Below are 27,981 nucleotides of genomic sequence, written 5' to 3' on the forward strand. Positions count from 1 at the left end.
GTATATTGTATTGGGTCGTTAGGTGTCGATGTTTCTGCTTCTTTTCTCTTGAGCATTGTTCTGATCATTTATTGGTTAAACTCGAATTAGTTCTTGTTAAGCTGTGTACAATGTTGTTATGTTCAATAATAATTAGGTTCTAATAGTAATAAAATTGGCTAATTCATTATTTCAGAATCAGGAAATTTATTAGTGTTCAAACTTGGGATAAAATATTCATAAATTCGAGATAAGTATCTGTCAAATTTTGGTTTTCGGAGATGGATCCGAATGTGTGAGTACTCGAAATTTACCCCAATATTATCGTCTAAAGATTTGAACCGACTCAGATCCGAGTAAATGTCTTACTTTTACAAGAAGCGCTTAAAAAAACCTTTTTCTGAATACCCAAGGATAATAGAGAAAAACCAAGTTCATATTTAGAATTAAGGGATCTAGTTCTACTTTGTAGTGAACATTTGGTTCTTGTACAACAACAAAAACTTTGATTTGAGTGGTTTAGTGTAACTTACTGCATTTTTGAGGTAATCAAACCCCTTGAATTGTTGAACAGCTTAGATTGTATCCATTTTATGGAAAAAATAAATTTATTCGCCCTGTGTCTCTACTCGATCTCGACATGACTTAATCCTCAAAAACTCGAATTCAAATGCTATAACTAGAATCCAACGCTAATATATCATAAAGCAAATTATGTTTAATAAAAATGTATTATAGTATCTATGATTAACACGTGTGGATTATTAGAGATGAATAATTATTATTATGAATCTAAGGTATTTGTATATTCTGCAGATATGTATATTTATGTATTTAAAAGCAGCGTTTAAAATCCTATTACTTAAATCCACTAGTTGTATTTAAGTTGATTTAGTGGTACGTCCGATTGATGTGGTAATCCGCCTTAACAGTATAGATCGTCACTCCTGGAAGTGTTATTTAGTAACCCGAAAATACTCTGGCAACAAAATTCAGCTCGGAACACATCACTAATAGTTTTGCTCCACCCCATATCTATAATTACTTACACATATTTATGTAGTTAATTATAATAATTCAATGTTATTCTTGGAGAAGAGGTAATATTCATCGTTTGCCTGTTTCAAGTCGTAAATATTTATTATATAATAAATATCTAGGAGAGGAGTTCAAAAAAAATCTGGTATCTGAAGTAAATTTATTACACAATTTGTTCATTTGTAATCTTATTTATACATCAATGCGAGGACTGTTCAATGTTCATAGACATAATTAAGCAATTGTGTTTTTTATCGATATGCATTCTCTATTATTTTACTCCAATAAATCCTTAACCGCAATTATATTTTTTAAGAAGATGTTTGTGTAAAAACGTACATATTTATATTCTTGTGTTATTAACATATAAATTATCTACATATGTTTGTGAGGGTTACATTCATTCACATTTGTATGTAGAGGTTGAACGCAGGGTTGGTGCTAGGATTATTCTTTAATTATTTTTATCAAATTTTTTAACTAATATCTCATTTTTTTCTCCCCAACTCTAATATTTAAGTAATTTTTTAGAGGGGAGAAATAAAATATGTTGCCTTTTTTGATACATATTATTTTTTTTTCCTTGGAAAAACATTTTTTTTATTCTTTGAATGGCCTTTTTTTAAGGTAAAGCCGAAACTGCTTCAATATTAATTTCCATTTTTAGCAAATCATTGATTTTTATTTTTTGAATGACCTTTTTTTTAAGGTTAAGCCAAAACTGTGCTAATATTTATTTCTATTTCTATCAAACGAATGATTTTTATTCTTTGAAGATCTTTATGAATTAATGACGTAGTATTTATTACTATTTCTGAAACGGCAATTTTTCCTCTACAAAATAATGTTTTTTATTTCTTGAATGACCTTTTTTTTAAATAGGACAATCCAAAACTTGACAAATTTAATGAAATTACCTAATATTTATTTCTAATAAGGACAATTTTTTTCTCTTAATAAATGATTTTTATTTCTTAGATGACCTTTTTAATAAAAAAAGGTCAAGTCAAAACTATGTATTATTTAATTGAATGACATGATATTTATTTAGTCTTCTAAAAAGACCATATTTTTCTAAAAGCCATATAAATAAATGGCTTAAAATATGAACTTGCATGCAAAAAATTTCGACTCTAACGAAAAAATGGGATTTCAAAACACCCTGTGGCACCGTTAATAAACGATTAATTCAAATTTATATATTCAGGAATATTAGCTATTGACAAGAACAGGGATATCAAACTCCATCCTATAAAGTAATTTTATATATCATATTTGTTTACATTTCTTCTCTTTATGGAAAACGTCGTTTTCATTATTGTATCCTGCAACCTTTTATCCAAAACAGAAAAAGGCTTATTTCAGTTGGTCTATGGCAAGAGTGGGCAGAGTTAGATTTGTAAAATCTGGGAGTAGGGTGGCATTCAAAATCCATCAGGTTAAAATCTGGAGAGGAAGGGGGCCACATCTCTCAATTATATTCCTCGCCACCTCAACTTTAGTATCTAGGAGATCTCAGATCTTCTTCCTTTGGTCTTTTTGCTCACTCATGATGACAAGATGGCTAAAAGTTTATTATATTTTGCTTATGCAAAAAGGATGGCTGAACCAGAATGCCGAAAAAATAATCACTCAACCTTCCTATATTATTGAGAAAATTAACATAAATTAATAGTCCAGGTTTTGCTGCCATCCCTATATAGTTGTTGTAAATTCCATATCTTCTTACCAACAGCACCTGTGCCAGTCAGAATATTCCTCCGAACTATGGAATTATTATTTAATAATTGTAAGTAGTTCTTCACAGCTTAGCAAAAGCTATTTCGAATTTTCAACCATTCAACATCAAGAAAACTGATCAGGTGAAAATAAATTTAACATTTGACAGCTGACAACCAAATGTATATTTTTTTTGTATATGTACCTGAAGTAACACCCTTAATGACAATGTTGCTCTACAGAGCCTTCATTTGATTTATGAGACCTTATTCGATTCGATATGACCTTTCAAATAGAATCCATCATAATATTATTTTCCCTTAATAATTGCGAACGGGCACTTTTTGCGACCTTTAAGTGTAATTAGAGGCACCTTCAATTGAATAACAAAATTATGTATGGAAGATACTTAATAGTAATTAAACATGTAGTCCAGACGCATTTGTGAGAAAAGTCATGCTAACTTGCTTTTATGTTGACAGGGACATGTAGAAATTGTTCAAATTCTAAAAAAGAAGTAAATTTATACAATATAATATGTAGATATTAAGTCTCAAATCATGAATCGCTTATGTTCTTGAGTTGTACATAATTTTGCTTCTATGTGGTAGGCCCTTTTGGTCATTAAGGAACTATTTAGACGTATCAAGAAATGTCATCAAATACTTATACATTCGGTGATTACACATATCGAAGTGTCTGAAACCCCCGCCTACAGTATGTTAAGGAGGAACATTTATCTTAATTGTCACGCTTAATAGGTTATTATTACACTTAAAATATAATTATAAAATTACGACATTTGATAGGTTATTAGTAAGTTGATTTATGGAACCTTTCGACCAATTACCTAGCAATATTTGTATGACTATTTATGTAGATGGTACAGAGTGCAACAAGTACCTTTTCTACATAGTTCTATTTTATTCTAGCATCATATGAGGTATGAAAAAAAAACTTTTCTTTACACAAAATCTGCTAAATTTATACTTTTTAGAATCAAGCGAAAAATGAGTACATAGCAAATGCAAAAATCTAATGGTATCTGATCTTGTGAACACTGAAATTTTATCGGGTAAGAAGATCCTCAGTGGGGATCAGGTCCTACCCGACTGAAATAACATATACATTTCAATATCGTCTGATGAGGTTAGTTGTTGAAGTCTTGGTTTTGACGTTATAGTGTCTCATGAAAAGAAGGTGGATTAATATTTCTTCAAGCACGAGGAAAGAGGTGATGCCGATGCTTACTACTAGGTTTTTATTTAAACCGTCTTGCAGAGTTTGAAGGCCAAATATTCCGAGGGAAATGTTGTAGATGGAGCTAACGTTTACTCTTTATAGGATAAGTCAGTCCTTTGGGTCTCATTATCACCTGATCTCAATCCTCAGAACTGCAGCGTATGGATAATTTTGTAGGGCAAGGTTATTACGACCTCTCATGGCTATGTGAGACATTTTCACGAGGATACGGATTCGACTCAAATTTGGTATGTGGCATCATTGATAGTAGTCCTACTCATAAATTAAATGTTGGATCCGTTACTCAATCCAACTTTGAGATCTTATAGATGTACATTTTAATGAATTTTTGATTAGTGATATATTGTAAACCATCATTGAAGAGCCCTCAGTTAGCTAAACAAGACTTATTTTGTATTTTTGTAATTTCAAAAAAAGGTAACCAGCATTACACTGGAGCTAGATGTTCAAGGAATACATCCAATTGACCTGAGTGAGGATTCCTTTTTGTGTCGAGAATGTGTTTGTTTCGAAGGATGGTAATATTGAGTGGTGCTAGTCATTGCATAAGTGGATTTTTTTTTGTTAAAAGAGTAAAGTTGAACTTTGTAGTGGTCCAAGGAATTTCTGAAAAAAAATCTTCTGCACCCTGTATAACAATATCATAATAATATGATCAATATAATTAGTTGAGATAAGCTGAAATGTCAAATATTTTTGTGTGAATCAACCACCTACTCATTCGATACAAACACGCATACGTGCTTGACGGTTTTGTACTTTTAAATCATAATTAGTGGCGGTGTGTTGATGATGACAAATTGAGCAAATATAAAGAAGGGAATAAGATGACGACTCCCACCCACAATACTCCTCCGCACCTTATCCATTTACAAACACACATGATACATATAAGGTTGGAAGGTCAGTTTACCTATATACAGAAACATGTGTTTAGTTGCTTCTCATATATGTACTATAATAATAATAACTCTTTATTATTATTTATAATTCACTACAGGGAGAAATTTTATACCAAATATGATTTTGGACATCCTTCCCTTGTGTGGGCTTGTGCAACTCAATTTAAATTTTCTATGGACTTAGATTCAGGGACATAGATTCACATTCTACATATTTTATTATCAAGTATTCTTCTATTGGTTCCTATTCTGTTCAAGAGTCATTTTTAACCAATTTAAACAAGTCTGAGTTCCCAGCCGTAACGATGTTTAATAATCTGTTGAAATAGAAGACATGGACAAAGTAACAAAACATTCATGGTGATAATGATTGCAAAAAAAACTTAGTGTGCCGAGCTAACGTCCTATTAAAAGACATTAAATTAGCGTTGGCACATACAGGGTGTCCACAATAAATTGAAACTATCTTAAAATTCAACCTGCTTGATAGAAAGGGAATTTGGAGTGTATTTGTTAATATGAAAAAGTTAGACATGATATTAAAAAATAAATTTATTCAACATGTCCTCCCTCAGCAGCCACCATCTTCTCCATCCTGCCCCTAAAGGATTTGCATGCCCTGATGACTTCTACGGAATCGACAGCATTCCACTCCCTCGTAATGGAGCCCTTCAGGGCCAAGACACCGTAATCACACGGGTTGAGGTCGGGTGAGTTGGTGTTGCGATCCCAGAAAGTGATGTCGTGGGAGTTGAAGAGGTTAGTGGTCCTCATGGCGATGTGTGCGGGCGCTGAGTCTTGTTGGAATATGAACTCCCTCCCAGCGGCTGTATCCTTCATCCAGGGGATGACGAACTCCTCCATTACTTCGCAGTACCTTATCGCGTTAACCCTTTTCTCGGGATTGAAGAAGAAAGGAGGCATCACCTCACCGATGCCGCAGATGACACCCAGGGTCATCACGGAGGCCGGGAACTTTGTGGTGAAGACTGTAGGCACCTCTTCTCTCTCCTTGGCAATCCACCTGTCATTCTGGACGTTGTAGCTTCTGTCGACAGTCCAGTTCTTCTCGTCGGAGAAGAAGATGATTCTTCCTCCATGGCTCTTCCGGTCATTGGGGAGACGCTTACCGTTGGTGAGCCTGGTGGTCTTCATGGATGCCGTGAGGATGTTTTGTTTGGCCATTCGGTATGACTTGTACCCGAGGTCCTCATTCACAGCCTTGGAGACCAGCTGCTTGCTCACTCAACGGTTCTTGGCCAACCTGGACAAGGAAGTCCCCGGCGAAGCCTTGATGGACTTCCAGAGGCCTTCAAGGAAGCGGGGAGTACGGATTCGGTCACTTCTCATGTTGTGGGCCTTACGGCAGACCTTCCCATGAACCTCCCAGGCATTGAAGACCCAGTACACCGTGGTCTTGGGGTAGTTAAGGAGCTTGTAGATAGCAGAGGGCTTGTGTCCCGCGCGAGCCAATTCGAGGATGGCATCTCTCCTTGCTTGTTCCATCATGACTATTGTTTGTTGTCAAAACAATTGTGGCGGAAGTTATAGTGTATTGTTCACGCTACCTTTTATATTACTATGATTTAACCCCGAATATCCACATTATGGATCTGGATGAAGTTTAAAGTAGTTCCAATTTATCGTGGACACCCTGTGTGTTAAGTTGCGTGATTTTTCTGTATTTATTTATGGCCTAGTATAATAATTATGCTCCATACCTCACAAATCCCAAAAATGTACACTGTATTCTCTATCAGCTGTCGATGTTTCTCTTTTTCCCTTCAAATCAGTATTTTATAATTATTTCTCGTTAACTAGTAATTCCATATTTTGAATAAATTTGATTTTTGGAGGAAAGGTTGCGAGATACAATAAAAATTGCTAAATAAGTTGAGGCTACTTTCACCTTTGATCTTCTCAAATTTGAAGTAATTTTGGAGTGAATCAATTTTTTCCTGAAAATTGTGAGGGTTTCAAAGATTTGTAGAACGAAACTCATTTTAATTTACTAAGAGAATTCAATTTTCACATCCAATTTGATAAAATATGTCCTCAAGTTATTACATAATTGAGAGTAAGTCACCATTGTTTCAAATAATTATCAAACCTCGAACAATCACAATGATGAAACCTCTATATAAAATAATATTTTAAAAATCTCTCATTATATTCAATTATACTATTATCAAAAATCAAACCTTGATTTTTGATTAGAAATTGAGAAGTTAAATTAGCAAATTTGTGTTGTGTAATTATTTGGAAAGTTATATATATATATTTTTTTTTAATTCATCTTCAATTTGTGAGTATTACATATTTTTATATATGTACTTCAATGCCATGAAAGTCCCATGAATCAATACTATAAAGTTATTATATGTAAAATGGATAATTGTGATTTGAAAAAGAGGTAGCAAGAGGGAAGGACTTGTTCCTTTTTTGCCTGTGGTTTGTATACTTAATATTTCCGTGGGTATCTCTGCAAGAATACAATAAACATTATTATGTCGACGTTTGTGCTAGTGATGTCACGGATTGTAGGTCCGAACTAAATACTTAAATCAAAAACCGGTGACATTTTTTGATACGGTGACGTAATCTGTGGTATCAAAAAGCCACATATGCCATGGGAAATAAGTTATCAGTCACGTCATTACCTTTAGTGCATCACGAAACCTTTTATCTCTACCTCCTCTGTGGCCTTCCTACTCCTTGAAACATAATCGAACATTTTAGTGTTTCGAGGGTTGACTACGAGTGAAACGTTTTACCACCATACATTTTCCGGGCTAAGTGGATTCCGACTTCCATGGCCACCGTCCTGTTGTCTTAAGCAACCAACACCTTTCATGGTATTTGATGAGAGTTTATTCAGGTACTTTAACCCAAAGTTTGGTACATCCCACAGCGCCAGTTCTGCTTACCAAAAATGGACTACCAGGTACTCTGATTCTAAAAAAGTAAGGCTTCACTTAAGCAAATCTCACTTCTCACCCATTTAAAGTTTGAGAATATAGTGAGGACGTTTCGTTCCCAATACTTCTTATACTTCGAATACGAGCAATAGCTATCCTGAGGAAAACTAAGGAAGGAAACAGCTACTAAATTCCAGCCAACTCTTCCTAACTATATAATTATTACTCATTAAATCTTGGAAATTGTTAACAGCATATAAAGATCTCATTCTAACTCAACCAATCGACATCCGGAACACTGATTATAAAAAAGAAGGAGAAACATTCACAATTGATAAAAAAATACTGTACATTTTTGACTTAGGAAGGTAATTCAATGTTCTTGGTTATTACACACGGTTTTACCTCATTGACACTGTATTTAGTTGTCAGCTGTTGATTATTCTCCTTCTTTTTTCCTGATCAGTCTTCTGAATATTCATTTGTTGAAATGCAGTTTGACAATGCATCTACTCAATCTCACTGGTGCGTTTCGTTTCTTTGTTTTTGACGACCCCTAACTCACATAAAAAATTGGTTTGGTCTTGTTTATACCCCTTTCTGCTCGTCCTTGGTATTACATAGGTACTTTGTATTTTAACACAAAATCATGTAAGGAAGGTTCCCCTGCCTAATTGAAGAACGGAATCCGAATTAGATCAGAGCTGCTACTATTTAAATGAGGATCCGTGAAGAAACGGTAATTGTTAGAGCAAGAAACCGCAGTTACCCCGGAACTGCAATTTAAGGACCCGTTACATCACTAATTTGCCATGTACATATTGTAGATGTTTTAAACTGATACAACTTGGTATTTAAGAACGTAATTATTACCTTTCCTCCAAAGAAAAAAATGTATTATAATAAAAACTATTTAATAAAAATAATAATTTATTAATTAATTATATAAAATGTATAATTTTTCGCTCCTTTTTGTCAATCTGTATGAAATAGTATTTTCATTCAGTTCCGTATATTGTCTGCATAAGTATGTATATTATATAGATCGCGTACCCGACTTTATTATTGTACAAAACAAACGTAATTAGATAAAAATCAGACATAAAATATGTTATTATATTATAAACAGATTTGAAAACAGCACTAACCATTTTGCTAGTCAGTTAGTTGCTATTTGTACTTACATAAATAAATGTGCTTATTATCTATTTATTAGGAGACAAAAGTAGAGACATCATTGGTGAATATTAACGAGAGGCAGAAGGGATCCCCATCTCCTGTCGTTGTCGAAGCAGCTAATCATAGCGTCGGTCTCACATTAGCAGAAGCTATTAACCCGTCATTGGTCTCAAGTTGTTCTCTTGTTGGGAATCAAGTTGGAGAAAGAGATATGAAGTTTGATAAAATTGAAGAAGAGGACTCCCACTATCCCTCAAATCCAGACTCCATCGCATCCTGTTCATCTAATAGTACTCCTCCAGGTAAGATACTAAAAATATTTCCCTATTTGGCATTTCCTGATGCGTTAATTACCATTCCATTTGCAAATTACATATTCTCAAATCAATAATTTTATTTCACTTAAATGTGTATATGTGTACCTATTTGCAAGTTGGGATTTGCACGTCTGTTAGTTCCTCTTATATGACCAGCCATTTTAAACACAACCTATTCATTGATGCTATCGTTTCATTTTGACCTGACGTAAATTTGATCGAATTGTGAACTCTTAAATTTGCTCCCTGTTGGAGCACCTAATCAATTTGTAATTGTCATTAGTAAAGTACAAAATTAGAACATTAATAATGTATCAACCTATCTAATAGTAACTATTGCATTATAGAGCAGAATCCTAAAACTCGACGCTTATTTGTTCCATAAGCAGTGTCGAAAAGGAATGCAGTTCATTTCTGAATCCATTTTACAAGTAACTCAATTTAGTGAGATATGATCGAAGCACGATTTGATATTTTGTTTACAAAAGTCTCGTGAGTCGTGTCAGATGCTCAAGTTTCGTTCAATCTACTCCGAGGCAATATTGTATTGTCCATTAGAGTCGAACTCAGAGTATGTCGAGTAATGATGCGGTTGAGTTCGAAGTTCTATTGTCTTAATCAAAAGCTGTGTTGAGTGTATATTCTACATTTTTCAAGATTCATCTCATTATTTTCATTTATCGCAATCTGTCTGTACAAGTTGCAATTTATACAAAATCTATATTTGTTTATAACATTGATATCTATTTTGGTCGAAACCTTTAAAATCATATGACATTTGTACTATTTGTATATAAAAGGAATGCCAGATATTGGATATATGTACTGTTGAATCCTATAGGACAATAAAATAAATGAATTTATGTTGCAATTGAAAAAAATAATGGCTCTATAGAGACTGTTGTGGAGAGAGGTAAGGGACTGTCACATCTGTTTTTTGAGTCATTCATGTACAATGTGTATAAATATATATAAATAATTGTATTATTACAATCTGTTATTAGTCTCAACCTATTGTCTCAATTATGTATATAGATCTAACTAATAAAAACATTGGTCTTTTTTGACAGGAAGTATAGCGGATCGTGAACACCGGAAATGGGTGGAGCTCGCTGTTAATATGCCAAATAATCCCTATAGTAAAGAAAGCATTGAAAAAAGACAATCTTTGAAAAGTCTGGGACGAAATTCGGACGGCAGTTTCATGCCCAAGTACATAATTATTGATCAACTTGTAGCCATTTTACCATTTATTTATTACTTGCAGATTGACTATTGATTCCATACAAGAAGTCCAAAATGCTGATAACGCTCCGAGTCGTATTTACTGTGGCCTTAAATCCGTGGATGACTCTCTATATCGTCGGGATTATTATATTAATAAGAATGAGGAATTTAATAGTCCGGTTCATAACGTATGTGTATTTCAATTCATTGATTACAGTAGTTCCTTATTATATGTCCAAACGTCTCATTATTTCTTGAAAAATTGTATTGCCAAATGCCTTTTGGCATTGTGTTTTTGCAATGTTTTTTTTGTTTTTTTTCGTACTTACTTCTTAGCACTAAGTAAAGTATGTTTCACTAACAAACACATCACCAATGACATTCAGTAAATCAAAATTTGATTTTTTTTATTTAGTTTTAACATTTAAGCCGAATGTGTTGTACAATGTACATGACAGCGTTAGTAGTTTTGGACGCCATTACCATAACTAACTGTGTGTGACTTCCTTTAGTTGTTGTTGCTCTTGTTATTTGTATAGACAACTAATAAACTTATTGAATGTAATAATATTATCAAACACTTGTGACCTCAAAGCAAAACAATTGTGACACTGTATTCCTCTTTTATCATTACTTACTTATTCTATGACAAAAAGAGGAAGAGGAGCACATTGAAAAGCATAAGTCACCTCTAGTCCCCTACCTACCTACCTCCTGATAGCTTATCTCAACTCTTACTCATTGAGAGCCTTTCTTTTTTCATGCATTTTAACCCATAATTCAACGACGACGACAACAACAACAGACTTCCTTCCAGAAGGAATTGGAATTCGAGCCCATCAATAAAGAAAAGGATTGTTTGCAAGTAGGATCCTCATTGCCGCCTAATAATAGTCTTGACTGTAGATTGAGTCAGTCTTCAAGCAAGGAGGATAGTAGTAGAAGTTCATTTGTGGACGAGAAAGAAGACAAATACGAAGAGGAATCCGAAGAAGCCGAAATGCGGAGTATGAAGATCAATATGTCAGAGCTATCTAACGAATTTTCATCTGTTTGCTCATTGAATGAAATGCAAGACTCTGGTATGGGATCTTCATGTGAACGATCCTCTTTGGTAAGTTATGATACTACTACTATATGAATATGTGCCGGTTTTAGGGAGAGCTGCATTTGCATACAGCCATTGCAGTGTATTTCATTTAAATTAATGATTAAATATTTACCTGTATTAAGCTTACAGGTTATATAAATTGAAACAGAGACTGCTTAGTGCAGGTAACCTCTATAGCCAGGTTTCTTATTTTAAGAATTTTAAACTTTAAAACTAGACATGAGCGCTTAGTCCGATGACACACTTAAAAAAAGTAGTCGTAAGACAAAGTTTGGCTCTATTTTAACCGATAAATACATATTTTTCTCATAAAAAGTCAAATAAATAATAATATTCTCACAAATATATAATTTGAAGTAAAATAAAAACCATATAGGGTCCCCATTTATATACAAAATTGTGAAATTATTTCTTGAAAAATTCAAAATTTAATACAAATTTTGCAAAAAGAACAGAAAGAAAGAGTTTCCCACGTTTATCTTTGACCCAAGCCCTGCTTATGTTGATATTTTAAATACATATGTAATAATATTCAATCATATTTTAATTTCATTTTATGGCTGAACAGCAATTGGCTGGCAAGGTTGAGGCAGAGATCCTGAGATTCCAGATGGATATTGAAAAAGTGAATAAAGAGAAAAGTGAAATGATGGATTGGCAAATGAAAAAAATCGAAAAACGAAGGAAATGTCCTCCCAAAGAAATAGGGCCTCCACGACGTTACTACAGTTCAATGGATAGTTTACTTTCCATCACTGAAGACTCTTCAAATTCCTCACCTGACCCACCACCTCCTCCTTCCTCGAATATGCCCTCATTTGAGCGCTCTATTTCAGATAAAACAATTAAAAATCTCAACAAAAAGCAAGTGTCCATATCCGAAAACTCCACTGTGATCATTAGCTGCTACGAAGACGATGAAGATCGATTCGATGATTCGGCCGCCATATTGCCATCAGTCAAGAAACTTGTCACAAAGTTCATGCCATCAGAATCCTCTGAATCTGAGGTTAAACCCACTATAGTCAAGGTATGTACATTTATTCATTATATTTATTTTAGAGTTGTAAATCTTAAGTGGTTACTCGTCTGTGTAATTTTTAGTAATTGGCAGTAGGAACAGCGCCTTTTTTGTCTTTTTTCCAAAACTGCCTTATTAGGGTTGTGAATTTTGTAGAAGTGATTGAGGACACATGCAATTGCCATCTGATTCCTCTATATCTTTCTATAAACTTAAGTACTATTAACAACTGTTCTCTTTCTATCTTTTCTTAAACTCAACTCAATCCGGTGATTTAACTTTTTTATGATTATTAACAGAGAACCCACTATAAACAAAGTGGCTCAACTCCTTTGTTAGCTTGAGAAGATTTCATTGGCTACATGAAAACTCGTTCCCACTGCTAGGTGTATTTTCTTAAATACCACAGAAGAGAGTATTCTATCATGTTTCCTCTTGACATATTCAACTTTTTCTTCTCTTTGTAGAAATTACATTGTTAAGTCAATAAAAAGAGTTAATTAATTAAGGCTACGTAGTTAGTTATAGATTAATATTAATGGCCCCCTCAGCGCTTCATGCGGACAAAAAAAATAGTCTTACAACATTTGCATAATGTGATCATCCTTTTGCCAATTAGTCAAAAAGTTTTGCTTCTAACTTATTCATTAAAACGTCTTGACAGCTCAGTTGCTCTCCCTCCAAAGATTCTTCAAATTGTCAGGGTTACCCAATGCTGTAAGACAAGGGGCGAAACGTCCATGTTAGCTTAAATCAAGATGTTGCATTTCATGATACCATAATTTTTGTGAACAGTCGTGAATTTTTAAATTTTTTTACTTAAAATTTAATATTTGAAATTTGTTTCCCAAAAATTTAATTTTGAAATGTTTTACAAATAATTTAATTTATATAATTTTTTACAAATAATTAAATTTTTTTTCCAGTCCAAAAATATATATATTTATTTTTAATCCTGCAGACGCTCCTTGATTATCATATCAATTTTGCTTCTTTTATATATGTATTTTTTACAACTGGTCATTTACAATATAATTTAATTAACTTATATAATATATATATATATATATAACATAAATTATAAAATCTTTTTCCAGACCGAAAGAAAATCCAAAAATAGATTCAGTTGTAGTAATATTCGGACTTCAAAAGAGGTGAGATCTATTATTTAGATTATTAAGATTTTTAATAATACATCATAATTAATAATGTATTATACTTTTTATATACTATTAATTAATTATTTTCTTGAGAATGTTATTGTATGCCTCTTTGAGTTATTTTTCTTACTTTCAACTATCATTTTTCTACGTTTATGATAAATATTATTATTATTTTCATTCATTAATTTTTTTTCAATGTAATTTTCATTTTTGAATAATTCCCTTCGTCATCTCTTTCACTCCATATTTTTTGTAATCATAAAAAAGATACTAACTCTAACCATAACGTCCTCGACCATGGATTCAACTACAAAAACGATGCCTCATTGCCCTGTAAAGTCAAAAATAACTTTGGGAGAGATCTCCGTCGTGCACTACGAATCCTTGGACGATGAAAAAGAAGCCACCTCCACAACAACTCACTCTACTAAAACAACAACTTCCATACAACAGCAACAGCCCTTTGTAAGCTCAGTCTATTTGAACTGTCCGGATGGATACGTCCGCGACGCTAGTCCTACTGAAGATGATGAACCCTACTATTATGATGTTCCATCCGATTTAGATAAAATACGACTCATCAATCCCAAGTCAAAACATTCCAGTGTTTGGAGTTTTGTGGATGTGTGCCTTAATAATAATAATGAGAAAGATGTACCTAAAGAAGAGATTGAGACGACTCAAGGATCTGAAGAAGAGGACCATCGTCTCTATCTCTGTCCAATACTAATCGATGATAATACTCACTCAGATTCCATTTCTTCTTGTTCCACTAATTATAACAATAATCATTATTATTACTATATTCCATTAAAGGAGGAGACGATGTCGGCCGTGATAGGGATTCATGACTTTGAAAATGAACCGGTACACATAACATTGTACTCTCTAATTTGAACTCAGTATAAGGGAGCACAAAAAATTCCCAACAAATTCATATCATCTTTGTAGGTAAGTTTTTACATCCATTGGACGTGTGATCACTAAACCCGTTTGATTTTCAACTTTTTTTCGAATTTGGATTCGAGTAGTTCGGAAAAGTTGTGATATAGTATGAAAATTACATATGCAAAATTGCATTTATCTATGATGTCATCTTTAGAAGTAGTACATCTTGTTTTGTTCAAAGTTTGAAAGTAGACATAAGTTCTTTATTTCGCTAATAAGGATTAAAATAAAGCATGAATCATTATTTTGTATTGATTATTTATGATAGACATTATTCTACTATATAAAAAACTTAAATAAAGTTTTTATTCTAAAGCTACACTATGGAGCAAAAAGATGTAGAAAAAAGAGGCGGGCTATGCGTGGATCATCTAATTTTCTGGGTTGTTTTTTTTTTGCTCCATAGGACAATTTTAGAAAAAAAAAAACACTTTATATAGGTTAAAAAAATGTCTATCAAAATTATTTATTATGAAATAATGAAAAATTTCCTTTTAGTATCTATATTGAGGAATTAAAGAGTTCTTGCCACTTGTCATAATTTGATCGAGATGTGCTACCTAAAGATGACCACGTAGGACACTGCAATTTTGAAAAGGTCATTTTCATACAATATGACAACATTTCCGCACTAGCAATAATCAAAATTCGAAAATAGTTGAAAATCAAACCGGTCTAGTGTACAGGTCTGAACGACCTGTATACTTTTGAAATGAAGCAATGGACGCCTTATCGCTAAGAACTCTGCTTACCTTGTATTATAATCTTCAAACTTTAACAATTATACTCCTTTTTAATATAAAGAGGTTATATTATAAGTTTAAAAAATGTGTTAAATGCCATGAAATCATGTAAACACGTTAGTCTCGTCAAATTTGAAAAAAAAAAAAAACATATTCTCTATTGTTCTGTTTGCCAACTGTTAATGATTATTGAAAGAATCGACATTAATTATCCTATACATACATTTAAATGATAATCTTATCAATGAGTGAGTATGAAATGACTCAGTTTCTAATCGAAGTTCCTATATTTATATAAATCAAATTGAATACATATACAAATACAAATCCTATCTCGTACACTTTTTTAGCTCATTGAGCTCATACAAAATACCATTCATGAAAATAAACTAAAACAGCGGAAAGGAAAATACATTACATCTCTGTTTAATTTCAAAAAGCTGATTGTGAGTAACTCACGAAGTTAGCTTTTTTGGACTATACAAAGATATTTGTATTTTCCCTTCAGTTATTTTTGTTTGTTAACTCTTTTTGATTAAAAGTACTTACATAATTATGAATTTAGAAGAATATTAATTCATCTCAACTTGCCCGAATATACCTTAACAGGTCACGTACAAAGTATGTACGCATGTTTTTGGCATATTTTGTCCCTCTATCATATTTGCATTCAGTAGAATTAATCTATTTACTTGATACATTCTTGTGTTAAATGTTGTTCAGCCCTTATTTAGGACTGAATACTGCAGTCCTGTTCAGTTTATGTCCTTTCCAGTTCAGTCCTGCATTTCTTCTTTTTTAAACAGCTTTAGTATTGACAGTCCAAAGGATCAGTACCAAGGACTGATAGGGCCGGTCATAAGACTTGACTGGACCGAATAAACAAGGAACGACACAACCCTACTTATGTTCGCAATTTTTCCTCATCTTTTTGAAAAGAAAGATTGGGAGTGGAGAAAAAAAGCTCGTTGTAAATTATCCCAAAGATATCATTCATCGTGACATTTTTACTCTTACTAACGAAAAACCTTTTTTAAAGCATTGAACCTAATGTTTGATCCGTCTAAAAAATGAATAGACACGAAGTCCTATCAGGCCGGTCCTAGTAAAATTTATCAGTCCTAATACCGCTCCTTCTTGATCTTTTGTGGTAACTACAACAACTAAAATGACAGCTGTCATTAGCTGTAGAAGTTATTTTATTATCTCTTTCAAAAAATAAAAAGATGGCTAGAACCGTGACCGACTAATTGGACACTGGCGGCTTTTTGAAATAAACAAAGACATACTGTATTTTCACTTCAGCTGTTTTCATCAAAGTTGACTCTGGTATGATTAAAAGCAGTTGACGCTAAGTTTATGAACTCAAAAAAAGTTTATAAATAGGATTAGGATTTATATCAATCAAGGACCTCCATTTAGATATATGTCATTTCATACTCTGTCATTGATAGTTATTTTGACAAATTAATCAATTCATTTTATGTAACAGCTAATAGCTAACAGTTGGTAACAATAAAAATACAGAATTCTTGCTACCATGTGCACATATTTTTGAATAAAATAGGAGAAAAAGACCAACTCGTTTTTCAGCTGTTGACTAATACATAAATACTTCAATCTACTTGGTTTATTTATTACATAGGTATAAGATAAAATATCAGCTGACAGTTGACTCTCCCTTTCTTTTCCTATTGAGTATCCAGTTATTATACAGGTTGGTAGTCTTCACAAACGTTAAAAATTGAATCATAATTGAAGGCAACACCATCTTGGGAGCTATGAATAAGGAATAATTATTGTTGAAGGTCCGACGGATCGGTCCTTAGGACTGTTGAATGGTAAAAAAAGATCTTACCGATAAAAAAGACTGAAAGGGAGGGGGAATTATTTCCTAGGCCGATCCAACACTAGTTCAACCTCTTCATATTAAAAAAGGATCTTTATTGAGGTTTGAAGATTATACATAATATTCAGAGTTCTTTTACATAAATGGTCCATTCCACAGTCATACGCGTATTGACGTTCTGTACACGTGCAAAAGATGTAGAAATTTACTTTATCTCCCAAAAATTCCATAAACAATGATGTATTACGAATCCAAACTATGTACTTCAATTCAATACATGTCAACCTATATAAATCTCTCTCTATCTCCTTATAAATACTTATCTTCTATTTTAGATACCGACGTTTAAATTCAAAGAACCAGTACGTTTATTCGTCTAATTCACTATTTACTTTTATTTTCCTCTTTTTTGAACTATCATTACTTACTTACACAATTTTTCTTCATTTTCTGTTCTATATTTTGTTTCGTTTTTCACTTACACTGAATGTGTAGAGTGCCCATGGTGTAGGGTCTCTATTTGGTAGTTTTAACCCTTTTAACAAATTATATGGGCTATGGTTGCACCATATTGTATGTGTTCAAAAAATAAAAACTGAACATTATTTTATATTAATATAACATCAACAACCTTTTTATTTTTTGAATTTATTTTTTTTAATGCAAGGTGTATTACTACAAAACCTGAACCAAATGTAAAGATGTTTTTCCATAGATTTTTTTATTATGTTTTTTTTGTGGCTACTTTTCATGATGCTCATTTTCTTATTTTTTTTTAGATTCACAGTTTGACGGCACGCAGTGTTCCAAGGCACTTCAGAGAGGTAAATACACATACATATATATACGATATCTTTACAACGACCGGGGCTCTAGAACCAATTATCATGTGGGTTATATATTGATGTAACCATAATAACGCCACTTTTTATAATATTTTTCGAAAAGTTCCGGTTCTTATGACGACAGAACTTCTCAAACTGTGGGAGACGTCAAAGGCGGCACTGAAAGATTTTGAGCAAGTATCGTTTTTACTGAAAGTGAAAATACTATTCAGTATAAATAGCACGATATACAGCGAACAAAAGATTTTTTTAATATGACTACAGTGTTATTTCTTATATCAAAGTTCGAATATCTATATTTTTTTAAATCCAAAAATCACAAAAAAAAGTAAATATGGAAGATTTTTCATAAATTAAAAGGATCATTTCTAATTTCAGGGCTTAAAAAAAGGTCTAACTCACTTTACTGACAAGAACATAAAGATTCCCGGCTCTGATTCCACTATCCATAGTAGAAACTACGGCAACTCCGAGGAGGACTACTATGACGACGATGAAGAGTCATCCCATGTCATATACGACTCCAAGAAGAAGTATCAGAGTAGCAGTGTGAGTAGTAATAACAACACTATGGAGAGTACACGCACACCCAGTCCTGAGCACGTAGGTATTCCAGCATCTCGAGTCCGACTCACGCCGAAGAAGCGATCAGACGTAACGACCACATACTGCTACACTTCAGATGAAAGTACGAACAATGAATTATATGAGCATAAAACCCATCATCCTCCTCCATCAGCTCGCCGGAAGCAAATTATTCAACAACGACTTCAAAATCAGATTTGAAATCATTTTTTATCATTACTAAAGTTTATCATTAATTGTTTCATCTTTTTTTAATTACTATTATAATTTTAGAATTGTTTTAAAAATATTATTATTTTTGTAATATTTTATAAGTCATACTTTATGTTTTAGTTCTTATGTATAAAATTTAAACCTACATATTATGTATTACCATAAAAAATAAACCGTTTCTCTAATACCAATGTACATGATCAAACTTTAATTAAGAAATCTAAAAAATTTCAAAAGATATCTTCAAAAATTAGCCGAATATATTTTCATTCTTCAGCTAATTAACATAGTCAACAATTGCTTACCCTTGAGTATCACACAACCTTTCATTCACACAGAAACTGGGCCAAAATTCACATAGTAGTTAGCCAATTTTCCCAACCAGCGAATTATTCTTCAGTAATTCTTGGTAATTGTTTACGGCTGAGCAAGAACTAGGGGTACAATGTATAGGTCTGCCTACGCATCATACTTTCTCTTTTCTATCTTTCTACAGTGTCAGTGGATAGTTGAAATTCAAATATTGGAACCTTTTAATAATAAGGAAATAAATTTGTCGATACATTTCACTTCTCATGATATTCGGACAATTAGTACTTTGGAGGCTCATGAAAGTAAATAAAAATCTCATTATGTTGAGGAGTTTGTCAGCTTGTCTCTTATGAAGTACTTCGGGGAGGGATGGGTAACTCAGTGGACAGCACAGTAAGGAGAAATGATTCTCTTGAACTCTATGTGCGTAGGTTTGATTCACGGCCACTTAGTCTCGGGACGAATATCAAGACTAGTAGATTATATCTCTTAACTATTAGTCTTGAAACTTGGTCCAGTACCAATTTTTTTTCTCACTTTATGGACCAATATTTTACGGTCTCATGTATTATGGGAGACCGATTTTTTTTTTTTTTTCTAGATCATAAATTATAAATATCTGAATAACCTTGAAAATCTAAAAAGTACACCATATGTTCTAGAACAAATAGCTTTATTTACATCGTTACCTTTATTCTATCACGTAACCTTTCCTCCAAAAACAAACGGAAATAGACCCGAAATCGTCTGGTATTTTGTTCAGATAAGTCAATCATACCAACTGCTATTTATCTCTTTTGTACTCCCAGACTATCACAATATTATTGCTTCATAATTTTTAAAATGAGTTACATATATGTATTTATTTTGTAATATTGCAATCCTACATAGTAGTTAATTCAAAACTGTCTTATAATATTACTAAGTAATTTTTTATAAAAATTGTAGCTATACATTTGTATTTGTGTATGATAGCCAAAATTTATTAATAGAACTAATAAAATGTCTATAAATTTATTTTATAAGAGATGAAGGATGAAGAAGAGTTTGTATTCCTGTCCTTTTGGAAACGGGGCATAAGTAGAGAATAACTTATTACTTCGTTTATTTAACAAAAGAATAAATCATGAAATAGCCATATCGTATCAAGCGACTCGAGGGAATTGACGGCTGAAAACAAAATACATAGGGTATTTTCGAGTTAGCAACGTAAACCCGTTATATACAACATTCAGAATCCATACATCCATTTACATTATGAAATTAAAACATAGTAACAATTTGAAATTTGCTTTTAATTTGATCATTGCTAAACCAAGAGCTAGAACCAAAGGAAGATAAAATGAATATACTTTTCACTTAATAATCTATGTCAAGAGATGCTCGAATTCGGAGTTCCATATTCCAGGATGGACAAAGTGATGAAAATTAATCCTATCTATATTTACTTCCTACAGTGTTCATATTTTGAAAACACGTATGACGTCATAAACAACTTATATGAAACATTGGCATAGACCGAATTTTAAATAAGACTCATTTGTTGGGGATCGAGCTAGACCAATTTTTTCTCTGGACTGGTCCAGACTAATTTTTTCCTTTGGATCCATCTAGACTGAATTTTATCTTTGAACCGATCTAGACTGACTTTTTCTATGAGACCGGTCTTGTCCGATTGTAACGGTCTCAAACTAGTCTAAAATTTCCAGACTGAAACCTAAAATAACTAACTATCACTACTCTGACGTGTATAATCAAAATTGAATAACAAAATAATTAAAATGTTGTTTTGTTTTCTACAAAAACAAGAATATTAAATAATTTATGAAATTTTTGATAAATGATCTTTCTCATGACACTTGATATATTACTTTTCCATGCTGTATCTCAATTTTTATGGGTGGTATATCAAAAATGCTTATGTAAGACGCCTTTTAATTTGATGAAGTATATCTTTATCGTCCAATCCTCCGCAAAGTTATAGCTCGTAAATCTAGTGATGATTAACTGTAGGTTGAAAAAATATATTTTATAGTGTCTGAAGAATGTTTATGACAATATAAATATAGAACGTTTGAACAACGACACAGGGAGGGGGGCATAATATACCAAAAGGGCCCACATGTTGGGAATCTTGTGTTGACATATTTATTTAATAAAATGCACAAAAATCCTCACAAATTTTCAAGAAACTTCATGAAATGGCTTTAAGAAAAAAAAAGACATAACATCTGTATTGAATACGACTTGATGCTAAGGAAAAACCAATGATATAGTCAAACCTGTATTAAACAGTTAGCCAATGAACATTCAAAAAGTGACCGCTTAGTGCAGGTGACTTCTTCAACCAAGTTTGGTATTTGGGAACAATTCCAAAAAGGAGAATAGTCAATAAATGAATACACTTAGGAATAGAATTTACGTCTCACATTTCGTCACTTTTATTGTATCACGCAACATTTCATACGAAAAGAAACAGGGGGAAAAGAGCCCAAAAACGGCTGGTAGTTATCCGATCTAATTCCTTCCTCCAATGGAAGTATTGTTAATTAATTATTCAGAAGTGTTCACTACTTAACAACCAATCAACGTTCAGAACACTATTAGCCGAAAAGAAGCAGAAAAATCAACATCTGACAATAAAATACCCTATATCATTTTGTGTTGGTGAGGTTTTCAAATCAATACATGAGCAGACAATATACTTGCACTGAATTAGAGTTTCTAAGTTTCCATAGAACATTTATTCAACAATAAACATCACATTTAATGCCAAATTCAAGTCTCCTATAACTTCCACACTGAGGGGTTGAGTATCTCTTAAGTGGAGCTACTTCATTAACTCCACAAGTGGCTCCTTCTTAGTTCTGATCAACCAGTCGAGTCCATTCTTAGGATCAGCTATGTAACCAGCCATTTCGACCATAATTATCTTAGGATATGTACTATACTCTTCAATTTATCTGAAATTGTCGACATACTGGGTGGCCCATCGAAATATAAAAAACTTAATGAAGGTTTAGTGATTGAAATCAATTTATATTTCGATATATTAAAGCATAAACAATAAGTTACAAAAAAAAACCTTAGCTTTTTCGCTTATGTAAAAGTCTAGAAAATGACACTTGAACGTGATTGACAAATTTCCATCGTGCACTCAAAGCAGTTGGTCCTCTCCAAAACAACCGTCTACGTCGTCAGCATGTCTAAAATCTTGGAGACGAAGAAGTCTGCTGTCAATAAGGCCAAATATAACTCGAAAGTGTTAAAGAAAACAGCCCAGGCAAATCCTCTCAAGTCCATGAGGGCCCATGCAAGAGATCTTGGGGTACTACACAAGACTGTCCAGGGACCTATCAAAAAAGTGGATGGAAAGAGCCTTGTGAGGGTCGAAATGCCACTTTTGACACCAATTGAAATATGAAATTCTAGTATTAATTAATAAATTATAGCTAGTTGAAGTTTAAAATTCAAAGTATTCAGATTTTAATAGACCAATCGGTATAATATCCTTTGAGTTTGATTGAACGATCTACCCTGATGTGGTAGGACTTGAAGTATTTTCTCACAAAATATTCAAACTAATGGATTTATCATGTTCTTCTAATCCTTTTTATTTGTAGAAAAGTCTTGGCCCTAATCCGTACGTCTTCTTTTTGCAGTTGTTCTAACGATACCAGACGGTACATGCTAAAGAATTTAACTCCTGTGTCAGCTCTTGAATTGAATTTCATCGGTTCATTTGACCCCAGAATTGGAAGTACCTACTGAATTATGAGTTCCCAGTAGCTTGTCATTTTCTCGTTTTTTTATTATTTTATCAAAGGAATTCTCCCTATTGTTGGATTGATGCTAGGACTGATTTCCTCATCAGTCTCCCCCCCCCTTCTTTTTAGTATTTTATTTTTATTGGTTCGATCATTTTTAGCATTCAAAGGTCCTAAGGACCGATACATCGGTCTTTCAGTCGTAGCTATCTTTTATTTTCTTCACTCCTAACTTGGATTGAAGAATATAAGAACTAAAAAAATGAAGGATAGCCAGAACGTATAATAATACGTTCTATTCACAAACATCCTACTTTTAACTTCCGGTATATCGTCTCTTTGAAGGAGGTTATGAACTACGATGAAATTTCAGGGACTCTAATGACGTAGTTAGTTATTAACTACGTCATTTCAACTGTTGTAGTTTTTATAAACGACCAATAAGGACCAGTTCTAGGACTGACAAGTTGTATTAGGACCAGACTAATAAGACTGCAGTTTTTTTAATAGTTTTTTTTAGATCGATCCAAAATTTATTCCCCCAGTTATTTTTGCTTAGATTTGAGGATTTGCTTATTCATTTGGTCCAGTACAATCTTAGGACCGGTCCTGAAGACGTTTGGTCCTTAAGACTTTCGGTTCTTTGAACTGTCAATACTAGAACTATTAACAAAAGAAGAAATACAGTAGAGTGACATTATCAAGAACAAAACTTTATGAGGTTTTAATGCTTATAAACTGGACGAAACTCAACCAGATCGAGAGAGAACTGGACGAGACTGCAGTCTTCAGTTCTAAATACGGACCGACACAACACTACATATATTTGTTAAGACTAGTGATGGGACAATTAACCAGAATCGGAGAATCTTGTATTTTACTGGAATCGGAATTGGGAATTGGGTACTTTCTGAAATCGGAATTGGGATTGTCATAGCGCAAAAAATATTTAATTTTCGATTCCGATTATTATGAATTATGGTATTTAACTATTTTACTTTTTTAAGTTATGAAAAAAATAAAAAATAAATATCCCCTACTCTCAAATTAAGTAATATTACTTTTCACTAAAAAGTTTAATATTTGATATTTAATTTCATTTTTCAAATTTTTTTTTCAAAAAATTTAATTTTCTATGAAGACCTATGTGCTTTTTAAATTTTTCTCTAAAAAAATTAGTTTTTGAATTTTTTGGAGAACAAATTTGGGTTATTGACATTTTTTCCCAAAAAACTAATAATCTTATATTAAAAATTTAATAATTGAAATTTCTTTAGAGAACAGTTAAGAAATATTTAAATGTATTTCAAAAATATTTGAAATATGAATTTTTTTGTTGTGTGAACAGATTTATATTTTGGAAATTTTTCTCCAAAAAATTTAATTTTGTGTAAACAGCTTTGTATTTTGGAATTTTTTCCCCAAAATATATAATTTGTTGAGAATAGCCAATGGTTTTTGAAATTTAAAAAAAAAAATTAATTAGTTGCGAATAGTTCTTTTAATATCAAATTATATATTTGATTTTTTTTTTTTCTTTAAATTAATGTTTTAATTTTTTTTTGTTAAATAAATTTAATTTAACCCCCCTCTCCCACCCCTAAAAAAAACTCCCAATAATAATTAAAATATATTTATATATATCTATTTTTGTGGACGGCCCTGATTGCAAAATGATATTTACAACTATTATTTAATATATTGGAGAATCTTAAACGGCATCAGGAATTTATGCTAAAATCGCATCAGAATCGGCATCGGGATTTTTTTTTTAATTTTCCAATCATTAGTTATTGCTTTCCATTAGTAACATCTGTTTTTACCCAACACGAAGTATAATTGACATATTTCTATTAGTAGTATTAAACGTATTGCAAACGATTCTAGTTGCTGAAATGCTTGACCCAAAGCAAGTGTAGCATCTTTAATATAATTTTTTTTTTGCGATAGTATCAAAAAATAAATGAAATGGTCCAAGTATCTTCTTTATTTTTTGTTAATTCCTTGTTAAAGTATTTAACAGTATTAGAATAATTATTTATGAACTAAAGATGATCCTAGTACTTAAAAGAAAGAGAAAATAAAAAAAGACATGTTTTTTCTTCATTTCGCAATCAATTTTGTATTTTATTGCAATATTTAATTGTTTGAAACTAATCCACTCAAATTTTTAATCTTTGAATAAACCCATCGAGGCATAACTAATTGTATTCCCTCCATCCTATGAACTTGAGATATGCCATGAAACTTAATATATATCTGAAGTGTACAAAGTACCAGAGTCATTTTCTAAGGGCTCAGACTTGGTTTGTACTTGGAACATCGACTTGACTAGAACTTGGAAGATATGAGCTCATACAATCAGTCGTCGAATATAAGATTTGTCGAGGAATAGTTGTAATTTGGGCAATTGTACATTTTAAATTATAGTTAACATTCGTGGGTATTTCAACTTATTCCATAAATTTAAAAGTAAGCCTTAAATTAAGCAGAATAAGTCCTTAAAATGATGCACTTTATGTACTCGTATATATAATACTACAAAATTGATTTTTTTGATTTTTGTTTATGATTGTTTTTAAGTTAACGTACCACATATATATATGTATATATATGGAATTTGAATAAGGCAAGAAAAATATAATAAAAATCTATTAGATATCTAGTGCCAACGTAGAAGCAATAAAAAAGTCGATTTAAAATCTACTGATAAGGATTTTTTTTTTTTTTAAATTTACATATTTTTTAAGAATAACTATTATTGAATTTCCAAAATGGATAATAATTAACTTTTATTATTTTATACAGAAAAACATAATTATAAAAAAAAAAGATTATTTTTCATCTCACATAAAAAATCCGAATAAGAGAAAAGTTCGCTTAAAAAGCAATTTTTTTTCAGATTATAATTTTTTAGTACATTAAACAATATACTTCGCAAAAAACAATATGATACTAAAAAGATTGTAATAAATTTAACTTTTGGACGTAGTTTTAAACTAATTAGCGACTTTTTGCTGAAAAGTCAAGGGCTTCACATATAGATAGCGTTATTTTTTGTTAATTTTAAAATCACCTCATTTTCAGTTAGTCACAGCCTTAAAAAGGCAGCTGTCAAAATTTCATGACCATTGGGTTTTTAGCTTGTGAGTTATTGTGCTATAAAGTCACGCTACTTTTTTAATTTCAAAAACAATTTCGTATTTTAATTTTACACTGATTATTAATAGAAAAAATACTGTTTAAGCTAAACAACGACTTAAATATTGTTATGAAGTCTTGGTTCCATCAGAAAGAACAATTCAACGTTGATTAGCTGACTTCCAACGTGGTTGTAGAGACACCAAAAAGACAGAACGCAGTCAATGTCCATATGAGGCGGTACCAACAGACATTATAAAAAAATCGTTTTGTATGATCGAAAAGTGAAGTTGCATGAGTTAGCTGATATCGTAAAGATATCAAAAGAACGTGTTACCTTTATATTTCATGAGCATTTGTCCATGAGAAAGCTTTGTTCAAAGTAGATGCAGCGTTTGCTCACTGTTGACCAAACACAGAAACGTGCTGATGATGCTTACAATGTTTAAACGTAACAAAACGGAGTTCTTCCTTCGGTATGTGCCCATGAATAAAAAATGGATCCATTTCTTCAATCTATAATCAAAACAATCATCATATGAGTGGACAAAAACTTGTGAACCTCGTCCATAGCGCCCCCAAGCATAACAATCAGCTGGAAAGGTTATTGCCTCAGTATTTTGGGATGCCAATTGCATAATATTTATTGACTACCTTGATAGGGGAAATATCATCAACAGTGAGTATTATTTGGTGTTGTTAGAGCGTTTGAAGGACAAAATCAAGGGAAAACGCCCCAACTTGAAGAAGAAGAAAGTGGTGTTTCACCAGGACAACACAAGGTGTCGCAAGTAAATCAAAACAATGTCGAAACTACATAAATTGAGCTTCGAATTGCTTCCACATCCACCTTACTCTCCAGATTTGGCTACCAGTGACTACTTTTTTTTTTTTTCACAAGGTAAGAAATTTCGCTCGAATGAATAGGTTATCGCTGAAACCGACTACTATTTGTGGCAAAATTAAAAACGTTTTATGATAGTGGGAATGAAATATTAGAGCGGTATGATTGTGTTGCTCTTGATAGATATTGATGAATAAAGCCAATTTTGGATAAGCCTGGTGCTTTACAGCCAACCCATATTCTATATCAAAGGCTGTAAGACACAAAAAGTCTAGAGATGTACAAAATGGTTGAGATCCTCACCGTCAGAAAAAATTTATATCTAAGTAACTTTCATATACAATATATTTGCTAATTTTTAATTATTTCATAAAATATTCTTTAATTATTTGAATCCAAGGTGTCGATCTAAAGCCACTTATACGACTCTTTTTTTATGCCTATTTTCAGCACTAGTAAATATACGCATTAATTGTAATTGATTAACTGCAAGGTATTACAAAATGCAGTTTGGCATAGTAAATTACTTGCTAATGATCTATTAGTATATGCATATTACATAAATTTTTATGCTTCAAAATAAAGCTTCTCATAATAATAGTGTTGTGTTCACTTGAATCGAGTCGAACCGAGTGGTTAAGGATCGATTTGAGATCATAAATTTGAAAAAGAAAAAAAATATGTAACTAGACATGTCAAATTTCCCAACACTCAATCTCTAAAACTGTATTCATTAATGGTCTAAAAATAAGTATTTACAAAGAAGTTGATTCCCAAACGTTAGACTAGGGGGAAAGGAATCTCCAAATGAATGGATTTAGCAGGGCTATAAATGGTAAGCATTTTTGGTATGAAAAAAGATGGGCCCCCCCCCCTCCCCGAAAATTAACACGGTAA

At 32.3% G+C, this 27,981-nt stretch overlaps 1 protein-coding gene across 18 annotated transcripts in view; it reads left to right on the top strand.

The window, feature by feature from the left end:
• Nucleotides 1-19,211, top strand: part of LOC121118515 (uncharacterized) — a 255,692-nt gene extending 236,481 nt beyond the window's left edge. For 9 of the 18 annotated variants that reach the window (XM_071888747.1, XM_071888746.1, XM_071888748.1 and 6 more), the window contains 10 exons: nt 9,036-9,300; nt 10,386-10,527; nt 10,583-10,730; nt 11,348-11,656; nt 12,222-12,683; nt 13,772-13,828; nt 14,105-14,704; nt 17,713-17,739; nt 18,157-18,201; nt 18,601-19,211. In XM_071888747.1, coding sequence (XP_071744848.1) covers nt 9,036-9,300; nt 10,386-10,527; nt 10,583-10,730; nt 11,348-11,656; nt 12,222-12,683; nt 13,772-13,828; nt 14,105-14,704; nt 17,713-17,739; nt 18,157-18,201; nt 18,601-19,008 — 2,463 coding nt within the window. In that variant the 3' untranslated portion in view covers nt 19,009-19,211. The remainder of the gene's footprint in view (nt 1-9,035; nt 9,301-10,385; nt 10,528-10,582; nt 10,731-11,347; nt 11,657-12,221; nt 12,684-13,771; nt 13,829-14,104; nt 14,705-17,712; nt 17,740-18,156; nt 18,202-18,600) is intronic. The other 9 variants (XM_071888756.1, XM_071888757.1, XM_071888758.1 and 6 more) reach the window with 3 other exon arrangements.
• Nucleotides 19,212-27,981: the final 8,770 nt, after the last annotated feature.

The sequence above is a fragment of the Lepeophtheirus salmonis genome, chromosome 5 (assembly GCF_016086655.4).
Source record: "Lepeophtheirus salmonis chromosome 5, UVic_Lsal_1.4, whole genome shotgun sequence".
Lineage (NCBI taxonomy): Eukaryota > Metazoa > Arthropoda > Copepoda > Siphonostomatoida > Caligidae > Lepeophtheirus > Lepeophtheirus salmonis.